Below are 20,260 nucleotides of genomic sequence, written 5' to 3'. Positions count from 1 at the left end.
ATGGGCGCGCTGTCCGCCTACCCCCTACCCCCTCACCTCCCCCATCCCTGGCCCGACCCCACCCTGCATCTCCTCTGACCTGCTCTCGCGTTGGGGTGGGCTGCACATCACCTTCATGCTGTCCCCACGCCCCAGTTTACCTCTGCTGATGTGGGGCAGGGCACACTGGACAACCCCAAATTCTACCTGCCCAGACTTTGGCTCCTGGGCTAAATGTCTTGACTTCCCTTGGCCGGCACCCCGGCGGCCCCTCTACTTTGCCAGTCCAAACACCTGGTGCTTGGGGGGCACAGAGTAGGGGCAGGCGGCACTCCTGCAGCCCTTTTAGCAGACAGAGGGACTTTGGATCTTTCTGAGTCGGGTCTGAGGCCAGCCTCCTCTGGCCCTCCTGGCCCCCCTCCTTCACTTCCATGGTGCCTGGGGATCCTACCTCTCCCCTGAGGACCGTTGGGGGTGGTGGTGCAGAGGGCTGCCTGCGGCCGGGGCTGGACAGCCATACCCCCATTCCCACAGGCCAGGCTGGGGCGCAGCTGTCTGTGGGGACTCCCAGCCCAGGGTGGCCAGGGCCAGTTCCCTGGAGCTCCCCCCGACCCCCATCCACCCCGTGTTCCTGCAGGCCTGGGAGGTCGTCAGTCCCTTTGGCTGCTGTGCCCAGCATCCTGCCTTCCTGGGGCAGCTGGAGCCCCACCATATCCTGTCCTCTTTATGTGGGAGTCTGGGGCAGGTCCTGCTCCCTCCGGGCCTGGTCAGTGAGGACCCCTGTATTTTCTGGGCTGCCATGGGGCTTGAACCACCATCCCCACGTTCCTCAATTCCCAGGGACTCCAGGGCCTTAGGGCCTCCTGGCATCAGGCCTGCAGGGTGGAGGCTGGACCGCGAGGGGTCCCGGGGCTATTTCCCTGGTCAGCTCAGACTGCTGTCTCAGTGGGGAGGCCGCCCCCTGCTGGTGAATGTGGGTGCTGCCACCTCGGGTCAGGGGGAAAGGAGGGGCTCACTGGGCAAATGGGGGGACTGAGGCACCACCAGACACTGGAAACAATCTGTCATCGAATCCTCCCAGTGCCCGACGTCTTATCATTCTACCCCCCAACAAGAACTGCAGATTCCCGAGGTCAGCAGCCAAGAAAAGCGGCCCTAACCCCTCTGGTGGATAGTGCTGGGACCCTGAGGCCCTTGCCGTCAGAACCAAGCACGGGGCTGTTTCCCTAAGTTCCTACCTGTGGGGATGTGATGGGGGCCTTTGAGAGGTTCTGGGAGGCTGGCTTCCCAGGGGTGGGCCGCACCAGTGGCCCCCCTCAGGCAGGAGGGAGGGAGGGGGTGTTGCCTTGTAGGACGCCACAAGGCAGGTGAACACAGGCAAAGAGGGGAGCGTGGGCTTCAGCTCTCCCTTCCCCTCCCACCAGACTTTGTGCTGCAGTAATGGTGAGTCAGGGCCGGCTGGGGGCAGCAGGAGGGCTCCGAGTGTGGCCGACTCTCTGTGCAAGCTGGCCCGTCCCCTGTAGCTCCACCTGGTCATGGCATTCAGCCGAGTTTCGCTGGACATCTGCTGTGGGCCAGTGCCTGCCCGGGTGCCGGACAGCACCGAGTCCCTGCCCTGTTGGCACCGGACCTAAAGCAGACACGGCCAAGAGACAGGCAGCGCAGCCCAGTGTGACCCATGCTGGGGGGCAGCCCAGCTGCAGGGGGGGTCGCGGCGGTGTGGGGGAGCTGTGGGGGGGCTCCTTATGACTTGAAGGGAAGCCCCCCCGCCGCGCGCCCCCTTCTCCATCTTCTAGAAGAGGAACCAGTCCACCCGAGCTGCTGGGGCTCCCAGCCCCAGCACAGAGGCCGGGTGGGACCCCAAGTCCTCATCCCAGGGAGCCCCCTTCTCCCCTACCAGCCCCAGGCTAGAGCCGGCTTCTGCTGCCAGCCTCACGGTGCCAGCCGCTATTTGGAAAGTGTCAGGCGTTTTCTGATCTGTCATCAAACAAACTCCTGGTGAGTGTGATGTAAATGGATTCACAGATGTGCGTGTGCGCCAGGAAGCTCAGGGGCGCTCCTGCCAGGGCTTGGCTGCAGAACAGACGTGCCACGGCCCGGGGGGGCGGGGGACAGACGGCCGAGGGCAGCTTTCGGGAGCGTCCAGCTGACCTGGAGACACCCATTCCTTCCTAGCCGAGAGCACCAGCCCCACGCCCGGCCCAGGACTGGCACCACCATGGGACATGGGCCGGATCCAATGCTGGCTGAAGGGGCACAGAGCTGTCTGATGGGGACAGCCAAGGCCAGTGCACCCCACTTCCTAAAGGGCACAGATAGCCCCGCACACTTGCTCTGAGCCGGGGGTCTATGGTGAGCAAGGCAGGCTCTGGCCCTGGCCTCCAGGAGCCTCCGCTGTGATGTCCATACAAATGGCCGTCACATGAGCGGCAGTGACCACAGGAAGAAGAGGGTGCTAGGAGAACAGGAGGCAGCTGCACCAAGATCTGATGGATGACGGATGTGTGCAAACTGTTACCCAGGACCCAGGCTCACCGCACCCAAACTCTGTCTCAAGGGGCCCGAGTTGATGGTTTGGCGGTGGGGGCCTGTGGTCCCACTGATCACGTGTGAACTGACCGACCCCCCCATCCCTTTCCTTCTTCCTTTGATGACGAGAGCGAGCCAAGCACGCAGGGACATTGGGGCAGTGCATGGGGCCCCACAAGCTTCTGAAGGTTCCTTTCCACCAGCAGAGGTAGGTTCTGTGGAACCAGCCAGCGGCCTCACTCGTTCTGTAGCCCCCAAACAGGACACATCTCTGAGTTAAACCAGAGGCCACCCTGGGCCGCCTGAGTGCGCTGCGTCCAGAGGATGGATGGTTCCTGGGCTTCCACCTTGATGGCCCCAGCACGGGCCTCCGGGAGATAAGGACAGCGCTGTGAGCAGTTCCCAAATTGCATTTTCCCCCTGCAGCCGCATGTAAATTGGTTTGATAAATGTTTGTCTCGGGGCAGAAGCAATATCGCAGGCCCGCCTCTTCCTTGTCCCCCTGTTTCTACCGTCGGCCATCCTCCTTCACACAGACCTCTGACCAGCCTGGCTGGGGCCAGGGCCCTGTCACCCAGGATTCGGTGGATTAGTCAACAGGAATTGCCAGGCTTCCGCGACACCAGAAGAGGAGGCGGGGAGGGATGCTGCGCCTGCAGACGGTGGCCGGGCAGGGGGGGACCGGGAGGCCTGAGCTAGGCCTGTGGTCAGCCGCACATCCCTGTCCTGTGCAGCTGGGGGAGCAACATGCCCGCAGATGAGCTCAACCTCGAACAAAGGACACGAGGCTTTGGTCCCAGTGGCCGGGCCTCCCCAGGGCCTCAGTGTCTTCACCTGCTTGCAGGGAGAGAGCTGTCCCCAAACCCCGAGTGGGCCAAGCGGCTGGTGGGACTCCGCAAACCCAGATGGCGGAGGTTGGCCGTGGTGGGACTGTGTGGAGATGGAGCGGGTGGGGGGCAGCCTCAGGCTGTGCCGATAGGCGAGCCTGACCGTCCACACGAGGCTGGCGCGGAGTTGCTGGAGGGCCAGCACGGTTCGGGACAGAAGCGGGTCTGGGCTGAGTACACTTGGCGTCAGGTGTGGTCCTGTCTCTAATAAAATCCTGTGGTGACCCAGCTGGGGCCTCCGCCTCTAACCTCGCTTGGTGCCCCACATCAGACCACGGGGCGTTCCAAGACCGTCTCCTGCACAATTTCCCCAGACTTCCTCGCCATTCCGGTCTTTATTTCTATTGAAGAAACAATGTTTCCCGGATAACTCAGTGCCCCCCAGAGGCTGCACCAGATCCTTTAGCAGAAGCAGGTGCCCACCCGGCCAGCAGCTGGGACGCCGCGGCCGGCGGAGGTGAGGAGGTGAGGCCTGGCCCCACCACGAGCTGCACCCAGTGGGGGAGATCCTCCTGGGGCTGGGCTTCGGGGGATGAACCTGTGCCAACCCCCCACCCCCCACCCCAGGGCTCCAGGGCTCCAGGGCGACCAGCTAGCCCTGTGGATTTCTCCTGGGGCTGGAGTCCTGAGTAGCTGAGACTTTATTAAAAACAAGTCCCTGATGGCTAGTTATTCATAAAGCCAGCGTGAAGCTTGACGACAAAACAACCCCCTGAGCTTATTTCATGGAGCCCAGCATTTCTCGAGGGCCCACGTCAGAGACCCGGTGTGGGGCCGGCGGGGAGTGGGTGTGCCAGAGCCCCGCCTTGGGCCCACCTGGGGGGCAGCTGGAGGGCGTCTGCGCACCCAACCATGCGGAAGACAGAGGTCTCTGCCCCGGCGGCTGGATGCTTCCAGAAGGTTCACAGAGCGCTACGCCCCTCCAGTGTCCCTGGCCAATAGGCATGCAGTCCTGCCGGCTCTGAAAACTCTGAATCGGGCCCACGGGAAGTCACTGAGGTGATCGTGGCCACCATGGGCCACCCCTGCTCCAGGCGGGGGCCTTGCCCAACTTGGCCCCTTTCCTACAGCCACCAAACCTTCCCCATGGGGGGCCCTCGGCAGGACGATGCTCTGCCTCAGCTCATGGGACCAACTGGAAAGATTCTGTGAACTCACACAGGTTTTTACAGCTGACGAGGGTGCTTGTGTTTTAGCCATAGTGCATCCCACAGCACAGGAAGAGGCTGCCATGGCGGGGGCGGGGAGGGGCGTCCAGCCGGCCCCACCGGGAGCTCTGACAGGGAACAGATCCTGGGAGGCCCATGTGTACGAAGAGGGCACCATCTGGGCTCTCTTGAACACCGGGAGCTGCCAACACTGATGGAGTGGGTCCTGCCCCAGACCCACGTTTTACCCAGCAGCTCACAACGCCCGCCGCGATGTGGGCACCCCTGCCGCCCCCAGGCATGTGGAGAAACGGAGGCTCAGAGAGTGACTCGCCCAAGACCACTGGTGTGTGGCTGGGCAGAGCTGGAGCCCAGTTCTGGGTCCTCATGTGTGGCTAAAAGGTGGTAGGGGAGGGGGATCCGAGAGCCCAGTCAGGGGCGGGGGCTTCACACAGCCGGGCTGGGTCACCCCAACAGGTCCCACCCTTGCAAAGTCACAGCCCCACGCAGAGAAGCAAGGGCATTGGCATCTCGAGAGCTCAGGCTGCTGGTCTGCTTGGACATCCTGGGACTTGGCCCTGATATTTAGGGCAGTTTCCCAGGGAACCTCACTGTTGGTGTAAGAAAGCAGGACCCCCCCAGGCAACGCCTTCCCCATTTACCCTCACCCCGCGAAAGCCTCTGTTGTGGGAAGCTGAGCCTGAATGGGTCCTACTCCTCCCTGGCACAGCCTGAGCCATCCCTGACCTTCCCACAGCCCAGAGCCTGCCCGTCCGCTGCTCTGGGGGCCCCGACTTGTCCCCTCTCCCACTTCTCATTCCCTAGAGGGAGCCCAGGAAGTGCACTTAAAAACAACCCTTTGGGGGCACCTGGGTGGCTCAGTCGGTTGAGCGTCAGACTCTTGGCTTCGGCTCACGTCATCATCTCAGGGTCGAGGGATCGAGCCCCGTGCTGGGTGTGCTGTCTGCTTAAGATTCTCTCTCCTCCCTCCCTCTGCCCCTCCCCCCTGCGCACTTGTGTGTGTGTGTGTGTGTGTGTGTGTGTGTACGTGCTCTCTAACTAAATAACTCTTAAAAAAAAACCAAACAACCCAACAAGACACCTGGCAGGGCCCAGGACGGCTTGGGGCTGAGGAACCCGTGGGCTACTCGCCCCCAACCTTGCCCCCAGCCCCAGCCCAGGCCCCAACACTCAGGACTTTCTATGGCCTCTTCTCAGAGCTCCAGGCGCCAGTCCTGAACGGGACCTGGGTCAGTTCACCAGCAGAACCTTTTCTTGGAGCTCGGTGTGTCTAACAGCCAAGTGGAGCTTTTCTCCAGGGGGGTCTGGGGTGGCCCTCAGGGTTTGACCCCACACCTGCCCTCCCCACTCTCCACAGCTGTCCCTGAGAAATTTTACAGATCACAGCTGGGGAACCAGAACCTCCCATTTGACACCCAAGGTAACTGAGGCACAGGCAAGGCATGAGAGTGACCACTGAGGCTGCACCCCATCATTAACCCCCAGCACCCAGTGTCAGCACCGACCAGCACTAGCGAGGGAGATAAAACGACCCTGCCCCTCCCGTCTCTCACGCACACACACCAGCCCCCTTGGGGGACGGAAGCAGGCTCTGGTCCGCACATGGGCGCACCCTCTCCCCGCACCTGCCCATAGAGAGGCCCAAAGCCAATCCACACTGCCTTTTCTTGACCCTGTTCTCTCTAGACAAGACCAAGGGGAACCAAGGCTTCTTGCTGCAGATGGGGCTGGAGAGGGTGCAGCCATGGGCTCTGACCCTCTGAGCCTCAGTCTTCCCCCTCCCCTCAGGGGGGATATCTTCTAGCCCCTTTCTCGGGTCTACGGGGGAGAGGAAGTGCCCATGAGACCATCTCTATTCCTGTGTGAAGAGGGGGGTGACTCTCCATACCCCTAGCGCTGCACGGGCAAAGGTGAGATAGCTGGGTGAGAGCCCCCGAGACCGGGGGAATGCCTCTGTGCTTCATCCCCAGCCTCACCTGAGCGGCTCCCCCCAGACAACAGGGCGGCTGCAGCCTCACCCAGCACCTGCTCCCCTCACTGCCCTGCTCACTCTCGGTGGAGGGAAAATCTAGGCCAAGCGAGGAGTAGAGGCTGGGGGCCTGGCTGGGCTGGTCTCCCCACAAGTGCTCCTCAGATACGGTGTGGCGTCCCCAGGCACGGGCAGCGGGATGGGAGGACAGGAGAGACAGGGGCAGGGGGCCCCTGGGGCTGCAGGCTGCTAGATCGGCCAGAGCGCCGGTACCCAGATAGAGGCCTCCCCCCCCCGCCCCGTGATGGGCGCCTGCCTCCCACCTTGGCCCGAGCAGGGAGAATACTCTGCGTGCACTCGGCCCAACCGGGCACCTCATCTTGGCTCACCCGTGCAGATCCTCGCACCTGGAGCAGACCCCAGGGTCGCTCTATGATCACAGGGCAGGCCGAGTGAGTAACCGTGGGGTGAGCACCCTGAGATGTGTGTCCTTCTTTCCCAAATGGGTGTCAGGCGCCCAGGCCGGCGCTGGGGTTGCGGTGGTGGGAAACACCAGGCTTCCCTTCTAAGGAGCGCATCGGCTGTGCTGCAGGGGACGTGGGCTTGAGGGGGGCTCGGCCAGGCCAGGGGCTCCGAACCCCTTCCACGTTCCCTCCTGTTGCCCCGCTCAGCCCCTCGCGAGGCTCCCGAGCTGGCGACCCACTGCGGCCCCTCACACGACTTCGCACCTGACGGGAGGGAGGGAGGGAGAGGCAATGGCTTCACAACGGGCGTCGCGCTGCCTGAGCTGGTACGGCTCGGGTGGGCGAGGCGCGGACACCGGCCCCTGCTCCAAACAGTGAGGCAGACCGCTAGGACTAAGGGTGCGTGTGCCATCCACGCCTCTTCCAAGGGACTTGAGGGTCTGAGCCCGCGATTTATAGCTAATGATGCTGCCCGCTCTCCTCCAAATGAGGCGGGCCTCTGGGCAAAGGGCAGCCCCCTCTGCTCGGCTCATCAGACCACATCCTGTTTGTGCTGGGTCTTTTATCAACGCACTCAGCACTGCCCTGTCCTTCACCACCGGAGTCCCCAATGGAATCCCAGGGTCAGGAATGTGCAGCAATCAGAGGGCAGAATGGCAGTCCACCCAGGGGGCCGATATAAAGCAGGAGAACCCGGGATCCACACCTCCCAGACAAGACCCCAGAGGCGCCCTGCCCAGCAGCCTTCCCGGGGAGCAAGCCCGCGGCTCGGTGAGTACAGCGGCTCCGTCCTTAGCGGGAGCCCCGCTGCCTAGGGTCCTCTCCCAGGTCAGGAGCTGCACGGGCCCCGGAGGTGGAGACCAGCAGCTCCTCTTGCAGCCCAGATTGGCCGCAGCTGGCCTTGAAGGCTCAGCCCTGGTCTCCACCGTGTGCTTCCTCTGCCACGTCCTGACTGGTGGGGCCTAATTTTTGGTGGCGAGTGTCTCAAGCTTCCACCATGTTCCTGAAAGGGTCCAGGACCCCCCAAAAGGGGACAGGAGCCACTTCCTTCTGTGCATCAGTGCACCCTTTCTCTAGACCCAGAGGCCTAGCCCCCAGGTGGAAAGCCCCCCCCCCACTCTGCCCGGGAGCTGATGGAGAGCCTTCTGCAACGCAGGCCAGACTTGGCTCCAGCCCCGGTCGATCAGATGATGGAAGTTAGGAGGGCTGGATTTGGGTAGGGAGGAGGGCCGCTTTTATGATTTTTTTTAAAGCCTTCTGGCTGAGTTCACTTTGAAATGTCTTCAAGGGAGCCATTTTTGGGAAGAGCTCTGGGGAGCCCATGCTTCTTCTCCAGAACCAGCTCTTTCTTCTAGGCTCCGTTCTACTCAGAGGTACAGCCGGCTCCGACTCACGATGGTCATTACCAAAAGGCTTCCTTTGAGAGGGAGCATTGTTGCCGAAGCAGGGGCATTTTGGGAAGCTCTATTTCGGTTTCCAATCCACCCGGACCGCCATCCGTGGGGTAGAGTAGTGATTCCGAGTCACTTAGACCTGGGCCTGTATCCCAGCTCTGTCACTTGTAACGCTGTGAGATCCTGGGCCAGTCCCGTTTGTGCACGCCCCCGCTCCCCCCCCCCCCGTAGAAGGGGGTTAGGACTGCCCAGCGGGAGGGCTGTGAGGACCATCCCGGACAGGGCCAGGGAGCACTGCCCACAGGTCTGGCACGCCAAGAAGCTGTCTGGGCGCTAGAATCCTGAATCTCAGGGCCTCCATTGCCAGCTCTGTGGCCCAGGTGCCACCTCTTAGCCTTCCTGACAGTCTTCTTGCCGGAAGACCTGGGACGAATAGGGCCTAAAATGAAGGGTATTGGTGACGAGGACATGCAGCCGTGCAGACGGACGGTGGCTCTGTGGGGACCCTCGACAGCCCGGCCGTGTCCACATGCTCCTCCCCAGGTGGGGGTCTGAGTTAGGCCAGGAACATCGAGTCCGTTTCTTGCTTCCAGGAGCAACTCGTTTCCGTGTTAGAGAGACACGAGCAGAGTGTCCCAGTGACAGCTTCGCCAGACCCATTTATTATCAAGTTGAAAACTAAGAGAGATTGATGCTATGAATTTTCTACCCCATGGCTCTGAGATGATATGGCCCAAAAGTCAGTAATTATAATAAAAAAAGAACGAGCCCAAATTTGCACAGCACTCAGGGGCTGCCGGGGCACGGCTGTAAGCTGTCCCGGCAGTGGGGCGATGTGAATGCTAAGCTGACAAGGCCGTCAGATGCAGGGGACTGCAGGAGAGGAGAATCAGCCTAATTGGCGCGATCAGCTCCTGGGCCTAAGAAAATAAAGGCCTGATCCCCCAGCATAGTGACACTTCCTCAAGCTGCTTGCAAGTTGGGCTCAGTGGAGCCACCAGCCTTTGATGGCTGCCCAGGCCCTGGGAAGCACTGTTGACAAGTTGTTGTGCAAACCCACGCGTGCAGCTGGTAACTTCTTCCTCTCTTTCCTCTGGGCCAGATGATAGGCCCTCACGCCTTGTCGTGTCTCCTCCTCCTGCCACTGGGTGCCTGCTTTCCTCTGCTGGACAGAGAAGAGCCCATGGCCACCGTGCAAGGTGTCAGAGGTGGAATGAGCTGGGCCGACCTGCCCGGGGGACACCGCGTCCCCCTCCCCCGGGGCTCCTCGCGGTGGCCGAGAGCCCCACAACCTCATGGCCTGCTTGTCATGGCCAAGGAGCTGCAGACGTCGGGCCAACAGCGCGCTGGCTTCAGGTTCCGGTTCGGGAGGCAGGATGATGGCAGCGAGGCTACTGGCTTCCTCCCCGCGGATGGTGAGAAGGCCAGCAGCCCGTTAGGGACCCTGGCCGAGGAGCTCAGCAGTTATAGCAGAAAAAAAGGTGGCTTCAGCTTCCGCTTCGGCCGGCGGTGAGGGGGCCGGGGTGTCCGTGGACCCTCCCTGCTACCACTCCTGCTCCTGTCTTCTCCTTGAGCCTGAAAGACCAGGATACGAAGAAGGTATGGGGATTATTACAATGAATTCTTAGCAGTAGGATCACTCAGGCGGGTGCCTGCTTTTGATTTCCAACTTTGCCGAGACAAAGACCTGGATGGTATCAAGAAGGAGGTGGCCCAAAGCAAGATGCATCCCAGTGAAGAAGAAAGCGCTGCCCTTTCCTCTGTTGGACAGAGCTGTCCCAGCCGCCTTCCCTGTCGTCTGGCTCTGAGCAGTCCCCTGGTCCAGCGGCCCGCAGCCGTGGCCGCTGCTGGGCCATGAATATGGACAGGCAGGGCTGGCTGTGTCGGCTTCAGGCTGAAGGTAGGTGGGCTGATGATGGCCGTGGGGTAATCAAAGTTTTGACAGTCTCCACAGGGACGCCTGTAGCTGACATCCGAAGTGCAACTCTGAGGGAGCACGTCCCACCGGCTGGAGAGGATGGTTCTTAAAGTTTAAAAAAAAAAAATCTTGTTCTCCAGCCCATTAACACAAGATCCCTCTGGCAAGAAAACCCCGCTGTGGTGTCAAGATGTCATTTGGAACCAGCTGCCCATTCCCTTCTGATAACTGTCCTCGGTGGTACAGTGTTTGCCAAGCCAGGAGTCTAGTGGGAGACGAACAAGGAAGGAATGCATTTTTGCTCGAGAAAGGTTGCCTTTCCAATGTTCAGAATATGAATGTGTTGTGTGTATCCTTTGAAATAAAAGTTGTAACTGCAAAACCGTAATGGAAAGCTCACCTGACTCTTGCCTACAGGTCCTCTGTGCCCTAGGAGTTCGGTTTTCCTGAGCTGCCAGTGCCTTAACTCGGGGGAGATGGAAATCATGTTGCCTGTATCCACACCTGTCCCAGCAGCCCCTTAATTGGCAGTTGGTAAAATACCCATGGTCGAAGGCAGAGGGAAACACAAGACGGGGTGTATTTTCCTCCTGTGCTTGGCTGCTCCTTCCCTGGTTTTCTCAAAGCAAAGAGCATTCTGAAAACAACTTCTCCACCCCAGGGGAGGCCAGCGCTCAGCCTGGAGTGGCTGCAGGCCCGGGGCGAGGCAGAGCATCTCTTTCAAATGCTGCTCTGCTGTGTCCTGCATCCCATCCCGTGTCAGATACGGCAGTCTGATGCTGCTTACTCCCAGGCTGGCTTCGACCGCTGAGATGAGAACCTAGATTGATGTTACTATGGCAACATCTCCCCTCCTCCTTTCGAGCTGCTGCTTGGCCCTGTTCACAATTGAATAATTTTCCATTGAGCTGTCACAATTAATTGGTGGATTTTTATTAGCCTTTTAGAACCACACTGGGTTGGGCCCAGCTTGGCACCTCGGAGCATTTCACAGTGTTTTCCATTCTATTAGTGACTTACCTTCCCCAGTAGCAGCTCTCAATCCCCCGCAGCCAGAAAGCCACTTTATTAAGGGGTGACAGATCTGAGCCACAAAAGAGCCAAGCTGACTGGGAGTGCGGAAATTGGGTGGTAGGATGGGCCAGGAAGACAGGAATCAGAACATCACCTTATGCTAAAGCGAGCTGCCTTCTCCTGGAGCTCCTCACTGCTTCTCCCCTACACCTGGGCACACGGCCCCACTGAGAGAGGGGCCAGACAGCGACATTGAGTCTGGGAGGCACGTCATACGCTCTTTGGTCTCCCCCACTGTCTGGGGAAGGGATGAGCCAGGATGCCTCCTGCTAATGGGCAGCCTGACGGGGATGGAACACATCCTGGGGTCCTCATCTGTTGATAAAAGAGGCAAACACTCAACCCTCAAGCCACAGAGGGCAAACCTCAAGAAAATGAGTCCCAGCGTGTCCATAAAGGACGGCTCTAGCTCTGAGAATAGACACCATAGGGTGGCCAGGTGAAGGAGGTGTGATCCCAGCCCAGGCTCTCACCCCAATGGGTGCTCGTTTCTACTTTGTGGGGGGCAGGGGTTGGGGGGGTGAGGTGGGGGCAGCACGCTGGATCACTCCTCCCTTCGCTCATTCACAGAGAAGCCAGAGAATGGGCTTGTAGAAAGACCAGGTGAGACAGGACACAGCAAAGGCCAAGGGCAGAGGGACGCCCTGCAGCAAGGTCCCTTGGTGAGACCCCCCTTGCCAATTTCTATTCTTAGAATAAAAGAATAGACGCCTCCGTGGTCACTAATTACAAGAACTTGGAGGTCACCAAGGCTGAGATACTCCTGCATGTGTTTACACACACTTTAAGAACATACTGGCTGGTTTTTAATTTCGTAGGAGGAGATGAACCTCAGAGAAATCAGAGATAAAGAAGGGGGGAGAGGAGAGCCTTCAGAGGAGTGGATATCCTGTTATTAGGCTTTCATCATTCAACAGCAATCAACAACAAAGTTATTCTTTCCAGTTGCTTGTACATTTGAGCTCAATAACCCTGAAAAACCAAACGATCAAACTGTTAAGGGCATTGCTCTGTTAAATCCACTCCCGCTGTATCTGGCTACATCTCCTCTTTAACCCTCGCCCCACCCCAGTGAGGCTTACTCGAGGTTTGGGGCCCTGTCACGCCACCCCCACACCCTTGGTGGGGAAGATCACTCTCCAGATTAGTGAAGGTGAGGCTCTTCGGAAAACATTGACTTTGCAAGCACAGATTAAGCTCCCCTGAGCAGTCCGGGTTTGCTCCACCTGGCGTGGCAATGCGGTCTCCAGCCCAGGCGCCTGAGAGCTGTCTGCATCCTCTCACTGTGTTTTTCCAAGACACAAAAAAAGCCTTCATCTTGGGCTGCAGATCTAAAAGCATTTAGCTATTGAACTGACTGGGGAATATTTTTGCTTATATTTTCCCATGTTTGAAACATTCACAAAAACGTAAGAAAGAAAGAGGCTCATGGGGCAGCAAGCCATCATGACCTGCTGTAGTAAACAAGCCGCCACCTTGCCCTCACTTTGTCCCCGGGCCGGAGACACTGCATGACAGCGTCCACTGAAGACCCCAACTCAGAAAAGATGCTGTCACCCTCCGAGCAGGAAGCTGGGGCTCCGCCCAAGAAGTTGGGAAGCCATCGGGTGAGGGCAGGCATGGACAGACACTGTGGTTGGTCCGTCTTGTCCCACCTGATGCCTTCTATGCCGAGAACATTGAAAAATCGATTCCCCAGGACACTCAATTTGGGAATGCCTCCTGTAACATATCCTGACACCAGAGAAGTTGGGCCAGCTGTAATTCTTGACTTCTTCTACTCCATGACAGGGGGAGGAGCCGGACTCTGGAGCACAGAGCTCTACTGGTCATGCTGGGGCCGTCTGCACTGCCATCAAGTTAGTCCAGCACAGTAGGTGAACAGGGGCACGTGCTGTGTGACCCTGGGCAAGCTGCTTCACATCTCTGAGCCTCAGCTTCCTCGCATGTTCAACGAGGACAGGGACAGAACCTCCCTCATTAAAGAAACAGTGAGAGGGTTTCACGTGGTCACACAGAGCACATCTGTAGCATATAGCTTACACGTGTGAGCTGAGCTGTGATTTTTAAGAAAATGCTCACTGAGGGGCGCCCGGATGGCTCAGCTGGTTAAGCGTCTGCCTTTGGCTGTCATGATCTCAGGGTCCTGGAATTGAGTCCCGTGTCGGGCTCCCTGCTCAGTGGGGAGTTTGCTTCTCCCTCTCCCTCGGCCCCTCCCTCCCCCTGCTCATGCTCTCGCTCTGTCTCAAATGAATAAATCTTAAAAAAAAAAAAATCTCTCATTGAAATCTGACACACATGGAGAACGTGCTCCAATTCTGAGTGTACAGTTCAATAAACTGTTCCCAAGTGCCACGCCCATCAGCCAGTGTGAGCCAGACTAGGAAACAGAGCATTATCGCCGCCCCCAGCTCCCCCGCACCCCAACCAGGCGTGAACCTCCGTCGTGACTTCTAACACCAAACCACAGACCAGCTGTGCTGCTTTCAGTGGATGGAAGCTTCTGGCGTCACTAATGGCTGGCTGGCTGCTTCTCCTCCACGTTACGTTTGACTCGTGTATACCATGTGGCGCCCAGTTCGCCCGTCTCCACCGCAAGCACACCGCCACGCACTGCTCCTCTCGGCTGTTTTTGGTCCGAGGCTGGCTGTCAGTGCTTGCTCTTTCCCATTTTGTCATTTCGGCTTGTACTTCGCTCCGATGACGACAGCAGCTGCTGGCCCTGCTGGCAGGCCTGACCCCACTCCCTGGTTCAGGACCTCGAGGGCAGGCCTCGCAAGGATCGGAACACCGGCTGTGTGCAGCCCTGTGCATTCTCCTGGGGCTAGATCCCAGTGCGCTAAGTTCTCAAGGGGTTCTATGGCCTAACAAAGTTAAGAGCCGCTGTTCCAGAACGGCCAGACCCAAGGCAGTTTCTGAAGCTCAGGTGGTGGCACACACAAGATTCTTATTTGAGAGAAGACCCGTATTTCCCATAGGCACAGGTGCCATGGTGACTGGCATGTGATGCCACGCTCGAGCCGTGACTGTAACCTCACTGCTGGGCGTCAAGAAAATGGGGTAACGCGCTCTGCCAGAGGCTGCCGTGAAGACTCCAGGGCTGGCGCACGTCTGGCATGGAGAGAGCGGCCATCGGTGGTGGCTGTCTCTGTAGTCACTCTGTGTCTTCTTTCCGACTCCAGAGTTGTCCCTTGAGGAGACGCCCCCGACCCAGGAAATCTGGTGTCCAGCTATGGTTCAGCCACGGACAGAGTGTGGCCCGGGCCTCCGTGAAACAGCGGAGGAGGTCTTGTAGCTCCTGGGTGTGAGCGCGCTCCATGGTCCCAGCAGCCCCCGCCTCACGAGGGCCCACGTCCTCACCTCCGCCGCGGAGCTTCCGCCGAACCGTGCGCCTCACCATGCTCTGGTGAGCAGATCTGTATCCTCTGACAAGTCTGCGGCTTAGTAAGTATCATTATCAGAGAGCTCTACTTACTTCTCTGATTTCCACTTTCTGAGCTGTCAGCTGGCGTTCAATGGAGGCCCAAATAGGGAAACAGCCGCACGTGCCCCCTTTGGTCCCCTCGGTGGGAGGCTGGGAGAGGCCACAGCCCGCCGGGTGGCATTTCCATCACCCTGAGGCCAGCACCCCTGCCCCGCCCCTCCCCCTGTACACAGAGAAGACACGGGGTGTGTGGAGCACCGTGAGCGAGGGGCGCTTCGGGGGCTGGCGGGGAGGGGAGCTGGGGCAGGTTCGCAGAGAAAAGCACCCCTGTGGGGGGACGAACGCTTCCAGGCCAGTGGAGTCCAGGGCACCTCTTCCCCATTTCAATGATGCTGTGACAGGCTGACAGCGAGCACAGCCCTGGGGCTCATCTTCCTTTCCCACCCCAGTGGGACATGGCCCCTCCTGCTGGCAAAATCAGTGTCAAGGGCACAAGCAGGGCCTGAGGCCAGGACTTGGAGACTGCTCTCGGAAGGCCGAGGAAGATGCAGGATTTGCGTTGCAATCCCGCCACGGAGCCTCCAGTCCTCCTTCAGGGAAACAGGGACCCTCACCACCACATGCACCCCACAGCTCTGAACAACAGGGGAAAAGTACAGACCAGAGCAATCTGCCCGAGTTCTAATGTTGTAAACATTTATTTAAAAAATACTACGGAGAGATGTGGATTCAAAAAACACAGAGTCATATACAGAAACAAAATGTACTGGACCAAAAAAAAAAAAGACACCATAGGCATTTGAGAAGGGAGAATAGTGGAAAACTATTTACATGTCATTTATAAAAGAGCAAGTCTATAAAAGAGTGTAATACCAAGATATAAATGCAAAATATAGTGGCACATCATGTGAACAAAGAGACCAGTACCTCATGGAAACGCAGTCGAGAAGCTGGGTGGGGTCTGTTTTGCTTTGTCTGCAAGGCCTCTGGCGGTGTTCGAGGACCTCCCTCAGTCTGTGTAACACAGCAGCCTGGGGGGGAGGGTGGGCAAAGAGGTGATGCGCCGTGAGGACAGCGTAAACCATCTCTACCAGAGAAATAAAATACAGGTTTAGGTGAGGAGCATAAAAATGGGGCCCACGTGCGCTCATGGCACGAGAAGGCATGGGGGTGGAAGGTGGCTGCTCCTGGTTTCTCCAAGGGCTGCTCCTGGGCCTGGCACGAGGCTCAGGCACGTGCCTGCCCACTCTTCAGTAGCTGCTCTAGGTCAAGCTCAAGACGGTCCAGCCTCTGCCCCACAAGCCTGGTCCAGGGCCGCGTGGGGAGAGGAGACAAAGGCCTGCTCTTTGAGACACGTTCTGGGGCTTCATTTGTTTGTGGTCGTCTTCATCTCTGATAACCCCAACAGAAACAGGGGACTAAGTGTTGCTCATGGTGATTCAACAGGACGTTTGCCCCTTAGGGCACAGCCAACACTGGCTGGGGCTTTGGCTCCACAGTCCCTTTCCTCCCATGTGCTGGTGGCCATGGCAGGTCCTGCTGTACCAGAGGTGGCTGGGCTGAGGGCAGAGCCACGGAATGCTTCAAGAACTCCAGAAAACCGAGGACTGGCTTGTCACACAGGAAAGAGCTCTGCATGAATCTACTGTGTCTCAGAGGAGTACAAGGGAGGAGAAAGAGATCAGTCAGAAATCAAGAGCAAGTGCCTTTTCTGGGCACCTGGAAATCTGAAAGGAAGGTGACCTGGGCCCGAAGCAGACCTGCCTAGGCCTAGCCCCAGGCCACCTGGGCACCAGCTGTTCATCCAGCTAGCCATCCCTCCTGCCTCCCCTGCCCCGGTACGCCAGGCTGAGACCCTGCTACCCTTAGGACTCAAGCTTTCCATCCAGGATGAGCAGTGCCTGTCACAAGACAGAAAGGAACCGAGAGAACGGATGACAAGGACGGTCTCCCACACCACGGGCCTCTTCGGCTTCCCCACCTGTCCCAGGACCCGAAGGCCGGTTGGTCTTAGCACCCTGTTTTATCCCCCAAATCAAGAGCTGTCCGTCACACGAGCAAATGTGAGGGCACCAGCCCCCTGGCAGCAACAGAGGGCAAAGTGACCAGCTGGCAGCCCCTTCCAGGATGGAGTTCTGGAAACGTGTCTTCAGTGCAGGAAGCACAAGAAGAGGAGTGCACAGGCCCCCTCCCTGGGGTGAGTGGAGGGGACAGTTCCTCAGCCTTGGTGAAAAGGCTCCTGTTCAGGGCACTCGTTCTTGAGGGAAGTAGGGAGAAGGCAGAGCCAGAGGAGGGCCTCTGGAAAGAAAAGCGAAAAAAAAAATGCTCATCCGCTTTCCCACCTGGCCCGCAGAGCTCGGTCCTGAAGCACTACGTGGGCAAGAGGCTGGTGGGCCAACGGAAGTCCACAGAGCAGGAACTCCACAGACAGAACTCGGAACAGAGGCGGCTCAGGGAGCCCGGGCTGGGGAAGGGGAAAGTGCAGGAGCACAGCCGGAGCAAAACATAGGTAGTAGGGCTGTGTTCCACCGTGACCCTCAGCTCCGTCCGGCGCGGTGCTCCCGGGCCAACGTCCCAACTCACTGGTCTCGTGTCAGCCACCGTGGCAGGCGTGGGGAAGCCCTCACGCATGGCAGGGGGCTCCGGCTGGCCTGACGCCTGGCCTCTGCTACCTCTGTACGATGTCACTGATCTCTTTCACGGAGCTGAGGAGTTTGCTGAAGTCCTGAGTGGCCGCTGGGCCACTCCCTGCTGTCGCCGGGCAGATCTGAAGCTCCCGGAGATTATTCTCCAGTTTGTTGATGGCCTCGCGGAAGGCGAACTTGTTCCTCATTTGCTGGATGGAATCCACATAGCTCACACAGAACGTGTAGAGGTTCTTGCCGGCTTCTAGCACGGCGCTGTGGCTGGCCATCTGCTCGGAGTTCTTGGAGATGGCCAGGCACAGAGCCTCCGTGCCATCCAGGACCACGCCCTTGGTGATGGTGCCACTGGCGATCCGCTCCGGAGGCTGGCGGGTTTTCCGAAGAGACACACGGGTCGATATGAGAGGGATGAAGGCAGTGGAGGCTGGCTGGTCCCCAGCCAGGGCGGAGGATGCCGATGGCAAGGTGGAGGGGGAGGGAGCTGGGCTGGTTGGGGTCCCCGCCGGCTTGCTGGACGACTGTGGCTTTGGCATGGACGGGAGCACGGGCTTTTTGACGCCCTCTCCCAGCGGACCGGGCTTGACGGTGTCACTGTTCACAGCATCCACAACCACGGCCATGGCTTTGGCTTTCCCGCCAGTGCCGGCCTCCCCAGCTGCTTCCTGGCTCAGGCTCTGAGAGGGCTTCCCGGCCTTCCCACCGGAGGCTGGTGGCGGGGGCGGCGGGACAGGTTTGAGCTTGGACAGTTTCCCCTTGTCTCTCCCTGGGGACTCAGAGGAGGGCTTGTGCCTCCTCGCTCTGGGCTCCTCGGTGGGGGCCTTGCCGGTCCCTCCAGACATGCCTGGCCCTGCTCTGCTGGCGGGGGGCACCGGCTCAGCTGTGGCAGGTGTCCCCAAGGCACCGGACTTCCCGGACTCGTCCTTGTGGGGGAGGCCAGAGGAAGGAGCCCCCGCGACCTGCCTGCGGAGGAGTTTCGGAGTCAGACTGGGAGGGCTGGAGCCGGGGCTGGACTCCCCCGCGTCTCGGAAGACCTCGTCCGCTGCATCCTCGGTCTTTTTCACCAGCCTGGGTGGGGGAGTCACCGTGCCTCTGGTCACCTGATCGGACCTGTTCTCACTTGCCCGCTTCCGAGGCAGAGCTGGCTTCTCGCTTTTGTGCCCTCCAAATGTGGACGAGTCGAACTGCCTCCCCGTGGACTGCAAGTCCCGAGGCAGGGTGACAGACCTCCACTCCGTGTCCCTGGCCCCGTGAGGCACGCAGGAGGCAGAGCAGGACCTTAGGAAGCGCTTGCCGGAGCTGCTGCCACTCTCCTCCTCACTGGCTGCCAGGCGGCTGCTGGTCAGTGTACTGGACTTTTTCCACAGGTGGGGAGACCGGAAGCCTGCACCCCCTGACTCCCGGAAGGCTCCATTGGGGACGCCAGCTCCGCTGCTGGGCTTTGGGGACTTGGCTGGCTCGGCTGTGTCCGAGGGTGTGAGGGCTGGCGCCCCGTTGCTGGTTTCTCGGCCCTCTTCCTCACTGGGCGCCTTGCGCTCAGGCTGGCCGTCCATCTCCCGGAAGGAGCTGCTGCGTTTCGGGGGGGTTGGGGCTGTTTTCTTCTTCTTCTTGATCAAGGCACTGAACAAATTGGTCTTTTTGTCTTTGGGGAGAAGGCGCTCATCTTCATTTAGGGTGCCGTCCTGGGGACCTCGTTCTTTCCGAGGGAGCAGTGGAGACACAGGAGGCTCGTGGTCCAGAGGATCTGAAACATAGTGGGAAGAGTTTTCACAACTCCAGACTGGAGGCTCCTTTGTGGGGGGACCCTGGGGCTGGCCCCCTGTTCTCTACAGAGGAGCAGCCAAGGGTCTGGGCGCTGGTAGGCCTGCTTGTGAGCACCGGCTCTGCCACTCCCCAGCCTTGGCCTGGGCGAGGGACGCCTCTGCGTGCATCCTCCGTTCTCGCATCTATGAAACGGAGGGGAACAAAACACACCCGTAGTGTTGTTGTGTGAACATAATGCAGTGAGCGTAAAGCATTTGTCCCAGTTATCGGCACATAATTTCTCACTAACTGTTGTCACCACTGTTAATATTATTAGGAAAAGCGTAGGTCTCTTTTCCGTGAGGACACCAGCACAGAAAGCCGGGCCCCCCATCCCTGCCCTGCCCTGGGGCTTGACAGCGCAGAGCCCCCCAGTACCACTACCTAGCTTGCAAAAACCACGACAGGGCTGAGCAAAGGGTCAGGCCCCATGCCTCTCGGACCTGCCAATCCATGTTCTTAGGAGGTGGGGTTTGAAGGGAAGGGGCCGCGCACCACAGTGACAATGTGCTGTTACACTCGGCAAACAAGAAGGAGTGACCTTTACAAATTTTTAAATGGGCATTCTTTATATATGAATAGTAACTCCTAAGAAATCTTTCTGCTGTTGCCAAGCTCCCGGCTAGGGAATGACAGACTTCTCCCTCAGAGGGCAGCTGTGAGGAGAGCGGCTTTCTGTCAGCACCCAGAGCAGCACAGAGGACGTCCACAACCGGAGCAGAGCTGCAAGGGGGCACCTGTCGGAACACCAGGAGGCACGCAGGACACCTGACTCAGAGGAAGCCGAGGACCTCCAAAACTTTAATCCAGCGGAAGAAGTTGAAGAACGTGAAATCCTAATGAATTATGCACAGCTCTATCTCAGTGCTGAACAGCTAATTGACACTCCCGGCTCACCATGAGATTACATATCAAAATACCCCTCAGATGAATACTGACGGGCATAAATGAACATGATTGCTTATCACTGGGCTTTTAATAAGCCTCAAGTTCCCACAGCGGCCTCTC

At 59.0% G+C, this 20,260-nt stretch overlaps 2 protein-coding genes across 4 annotated transcripts in view; one reads left to right on the top strand and one right to left on the bottom strand.

Annotated features, from left to right (window-relative positions):
• Nucleotides 1-9,493: 9,493 nt before the first annotated feature.
• Nucleotides 9,494-9,904, top strand: LOC110581829 (pyroglutamylated RFamide peptide). The gene has a single exon (XM_021691724.1). The coding sequence runs from the start codon at nt 9,494-9,496 to the stop codon at nt 9,902-9,904; it is 411 nt and encodes a 136-aa protein (XP_021547399.1).
• Nucleotides 9,905-15,486: 5,582 nt separating this feature from the next.
• The window catches only part of ABL1 (ABL proto-oncogene 1, non-receptor tyrosine kinase), a 137,506-nt gene continuing 132,732 nt past the window's right edge, over nt 15,487-20,260 (bottom strand). For all 3 annotated transcript variants that reach the window (XM_044920502.1, XM_021691288.2, XM_021691287.2), the window contains one exon: nt 15,487-19,193. In XM_044920502.1, coding sequence (XP_044776437.1) covers nt 17,476-19,193 — 1,718 coding nt within the window. In that variant the 3' untranslated portion in view covers nt 15,487-17,475. The remainder of the gene's footprint in view (nt 19,194-20,260) is intronic.

The sequence above is a fragment of the Neomonachus schauinslandi genome, chromosome 13 (genome assembly GCF_002201575.2).
Source record: "Neomonachus schauinslandi chromosome 13, ASM220157v2, whole genome shotgun sequence".
Lineage (NCBI taxonomy): Eukaryota > Metazoa > Chordata > Mammalia > Carnivora > Phocidae > Neomonachus > Neomonachus schauinslandi.
This window is presented reverse-complemented; position numbering and strand designations above follow the sequence as displayed.

Bases quoted from the DNA above. Each gene is read 5' to 3' on its own strand.
- LOC110581829 (XM_021691724.1), top strand. From the start codon at position 9,494: ATGATAGGCCCTCACGCCTTGTCGTGTCTCCTCCTCCTGCCACTGGGT.